Source organism: Carex rostrata, chromosome 22, assembly GCF_964058835.1.
Source record: "Carex rostrata chromosome 22, lpCarRost1.2, whole genome shotgun sequence".
NCBI classification, from domain to species: Eukaryota; Viridiplantae; Streptophyta; class Magnoliopsida; order Poales; family Cyperaceae; genus Carex; species Carex rostrata.
In genome coordinates, this window is record NC_135939.1 from 7,941,006 (window position 1) to 7,945,908 (window position 4,903).

Below are 4,903 nucleotides of genomic sequence, written 5' to 3' on the forward strand. Positions count from 1 at the left end.
AGCGGGCAGAGAAATTACTTCTCCCATCTACAGTTCTACACGATCTCTGTGATTTTGATAAAAAAAAATTACTATGCTTCATATTGTGATATTATGTGATTTGAAAGGAATTTGTTGACAATTATTTCTACTTGACAACTTTGATAATCTGCTCAGAAATTATTAAAAATTATAAAAGAAAAATTAAAATTACAAATATATATATACTCAGTCATTTGAATATATAGGTCGTGTATCAATTTTTGTATAATTTACAAATTGAATTAATTGGTACTTTTCATTAATGCTCGGCGACTGATCAATTGGGTCTCGACATTAATCAAAATTTATACACAACTGATCAAAAATCATAGATATTGTTATGACGAACCATGCATATATAAATCTAGAAAGGAACAACATATCTAATATTTACTTGTCACGTGTGCCACATGTATATATACTACGTTATCTCAGCTTTGCGTTTTTTTCCAGTGTGTAACAAAACCAAAATAGAAGCAAGTATGCGTGATCACATCAGTAATGCCTACGCGGGTTTTCCCTCAAAAAAGAAAAAAAGAAAAAAAGAAAAAAGAAATGATCATATCAGTAATTGTATATAAATAAAGAAAATTCTCAGTTGTACTTGTTTCATTTCTTCCTTAATGAAGTAATTTACCTCAGAGAATATCCATTTGCCATGCACATGCATGCTTGAAAATACTTTTTTTTTTTTTTTGGGTAAAAGGTTAATTTGATTAGGGGTGCACAAAAAGCTCGTAGTTCGTGATTCGATTGAATTCGATGTGAAAAAAAAATCGGTTCAAAACGAATCAAACTAGCTCGGTTTTGAAAGGAATCAAACCCAATTCGGTTCGAAATTGGTTTGAATCAAACTCAAACTGAGTCTGACTCGGTTTGAAACTCTTCTTTTTAGTTCTAATTAAATCCTGCTTTTCAAATTTTGAACTAGTTCGGTTTGAAACTGGTTCGAATCGCACCAAATCAAAATCAAACTCTTCTTTTCAGTTCAAAACTCTGCTTCAATTTCGAACCAATCGGTTCAAAATTAGTTCGAGATCAAACTGAATTAAGTTCGATTCGATTTGATTCATTTGCAGCCCTAGGCTTGATCCATATTAATTTACCTTAAAAATATGCACGATTCTGTATTGATTGCAAGAAAACTTAATTGTTAAAAAAATTAATGGTCTAGAGGCTTCCGTTCAACGGTCAATGCCGGCATATAATCAAACTATATATACAATTGATTGTTAAGAGCTTTGATTATAAATATAATTAAATTCTAACATAACTGGTTAAGACAATATTATAAAATATAAATACAATAAACCAACATCACTGAAATAATAATGTACTATATGACTGACTTGAACAACATGTATGTAATGAAATCAAAGAAAGGTATATATGAAGTTTAATTTTGGTCAGTCTCGAACAAATAAATATGCTTGCAACTTGAATAATTGGCGAAGAAACAGAATCACATTAAGTTGGTAATGATAAATTAATCAATTAACCTTATGTTGATAAATTTAAATGAACATAATTTATCAGTATATATACCTCCAAGAGAGTAATTAAAGTAGCACATAATTAAAAAGAAACAATCACCACCAACAAATTAACATTCCAAATAAACTTCAAAATAAACATGCATATCCTAAACCAAAAATTTAGTTTAGTAGAGTTTATAACCAATCAACTTAAAAAAAAAAAAAAAAACTCATCCTGCTCTTATCCAATGCAACAAAATATACATCTCACCATGTCCATAAATGTCATGTACACACCAATTAAGGCCTTGTGATTAACTACTACATACCACTTAAGTTAAATTGCTCATCAAAGCCTTGAATCCCCATAGAAATAGGGTTTATAGTAGAACTCATTTGGTCACATGCCCACCTCATCATATACTCACTAGTCTCCATGCCAATAGTATTGTTATTTCCTATCAAGCCCTCCAATCCTTCCAACTTGATCTGATTGAAACAAAAGCTCTCTTCAATCTCCTTGGAATATGTATCAAGACCATGCATTACTCCTTCACCTAGTGATGCCATCTCTACTTGAGGAGAAACCAAGCTAGTAGATTCGTCGAAAATTGGGGAAGATTGCATGCACGGAACAGGCACTCGATTAAATAACGGATCGGTAGTGGTTTTATAGTTTGTTCCACCTAGCTTGAATAGTAGTCTCTTTATCGGATCCATCTGCTCATTTTGTTCATGACCTACATGTTGCACTGGAGTTGCTGGTTCAGGCCAATATGCGCCGACACTTACATCGCCAGGTGGCATGACTAGGGTTTGGTTCTCTTCTTTTATGTTTGGATCTTGTTTTTGTGCCCCCATTTTGCGCTGTTTGCCAAAGAGCTTCTTCTTTAATCTTGTATTCCAGTAGTTCTTAATATCATTGTCTGTTCTTCCGGGCAACTGTGCTGCTATGATAGACCACCTAGATATATATATATATATAATGCAATAATTCTTTACTCATCTAAATTATTAAATGAAATGAAAAATTTGTGATTGGTCTTAAATTTGATCGGTTTTGATGATTATATATATATATAGTACCTGCTTCCTATGCTAACATATAAGCTTAATATGATACGATCTTCTTCTTCTGAGAAACCACCATGCTTTATATTAGGCCTAAGGTAATTCAACCACCTCAGTCTGCAGCTCTTTCCACATCTCTTAAGACCTACAAATTAATTCAACTCATGTAACATGAACCTTATATCTTAGTTTGAAAGATGTAAGATTAAAGAATGCCATGTACCTATCTTTTGTGGCAAGGCGATCCAGTTGCCACCTGTACCGTGTTGCTCTATGTACGACTTGAGCTTTGTGTCCTCTTCAGGTGACCAGGGTCCCTTCTTGACATTAGCTTTGTCACAGCAAGGCGCTCTACCCATGATCTGTTCCTATATATGTTTAGGTTGTTGTGCTCCTTCTTTCTATTGTAGCTCTTGAGGTGGAGAAGTCTGAGTTGATGTTACTGGAGGCTTAATTAGGGGAGATTAAGAGATAAAAGGGGCATCAAGAGGGTGTATTATTGGTTTCAAAAGGTGAAAGATGGATATTAAAATATGGTTTGTGAGAATTGATTTAGGTCTCTTTCTCTTGTCTTTCTTGTATTAGAATCTTTATGATATAGCCATCAGAGGATATGGGCCCACTTGTCTTTTTGAAAAAACAAAAGCAAAAAATGTATTGCATGATGCATGATGGTTATATAGCTAGCTGGATTAGTGAAATTAATGTTATTGCTTGATGATTATATATATGAAAAGTTTTGCTAGATCATCCCAACATTTATGTAAAATTATCTTTTTAATCAGTCTTACTACTGTACGTGAATGCCACAAATTTCAGTTAATTATTTGCTGACAAGAGGTCTACGTACTCAGTCACTAAATCATGTACTACATAAAAATTATATTTACAATCATTATGCAGTCATAGTTAGCACTAAAAACAAATTAACATAAATAAAGTTCATTTGCTGCTTTCAATAATTAGTAGGCAGCAGAAAAATTTATATTGAGATCACCTAAACTATCTTAATTTGACATGTACGTAGTTTTGTGGATTTGACTTTCTATTTCTACATTAATTATGTAATAAACTAATAAACTTTAGCGTCTAGGAAGTGCTTTTAACAAAAAAGTATGGTAAAAAAGAGAATGAAGAAACTTTTCAAATATATTCTGATATATTAAAGGGGCAAAAGACCAAATATACTCTGATCCTTAATCGTACTAATTACCACATAATCAAGGATTAATGATCCAACAAGTGCGACAATGCTGGGTCCCGATGCGATGTTTGAACCTCAAATAGAATTCTTGTGTTTGGCGCTCAAGTTCTACTCTTCCATGTAGTAAATAACACTTCGTCGTTCTATCGCCCCTGACAGAACGACCCGCTACATGTATGAAAACACCACAAAGGCCATTTATTAATTATCTGCATTCAGGGAAAGGGAATTATATATATAATTCAGCGTGAGTGGCACGGGAAATTGTGCAACACATGCAACAATAGATGGAATTTATTGATTGATAAAACAAATCCACTGAGGTGCTTATCGATATCTTGCAAGTTCCTGTCAAGTTTTTTCATAACCTTTATTAAAACAGAGTATATATACTTAGGGGTGCAAACGGGTTGGATATTATCCAACCGTATCTGACTCCGTATTCAAAAATTTAATACGGATATCTGAATATCTGTGCGGATACGGATACGGATATAGTTTTGAATTTTAATTATCCGTATCCAAATAGTAGATATATATTATATAATTTAATATGTATTATGAAAAAAATTATGTTATTCACTATTATAAAAAACGGATATCCATATCCGTATCCGGTTAATATCCGATCCGTATCCGTATCCGTCTAATATCCGATCCGTATCCGTATCCGGAAAATAAAAACGAATATGGATATTGTTTTATCACTATCCGATTCGTATCCGATCCGTTTGCACCCCTATATATACTGGTATAGAACTGGCATCTAATCTAGATTCTAGAGGGTGAAACCAATATGAATATCCAACGCTTCAAAACAAAATGTATGGCTGTTGCTTTCTTGTCAAAATTTAATTGTTTAAATTATTTTTCTAAAGCCCGTTTAGTTGCTATGGATGGTTAATGGTACCTATAATTGAATTATGTACTAAAAGCCCAAAATGCACAAAGAAGTGGCTTCAGCAGGCCACAAAGAATTACGAAGCTGCCCACTAAAAGTCTTTATTAATACCCTACTGCCTTTAAATTTATTCTTAAAACATGTATTTATTTCCATACAAAATAATAAAGAGCAATATTATCCTTTTTTTTTTGTACCAACAAAAAAACTAGCATTCATTATTGATAAAGC

The 4,903-nt window shown here is 32.8% G+C and overlaps 1 protein-coding gene across 1 annotated transcript; it reads right to left on the reverse strand.

Moving 5' to 3' along the window:
- Positions 1-1,554: 1,554 nt before the first annotated feature.
- Positions 1,555-3,036, reverse strand: LOC144574219 (uncharacterized). The gene is made up of 3 exons (XM_078324122.1): positions 2,791-3,036; positions 2,583-2,712; positions 1,555-2,460 (listed from the first exon to the last, which is right to left on the reverse strand). The coding sequence occupies exons 1-3, from the start codon at positions 2,924-2,926 to the stop codon at positions 1,818-1,820; spliced, it is 909 nt and encodes a 302-aa protein (XP_078180248.1). The 5' UTR covers positions 2,927-3,036; the 3' UTR covers positions 1,555-1,817.
- Positions 3,037-4,903: the final 1,867 nt, after the last annotated feature.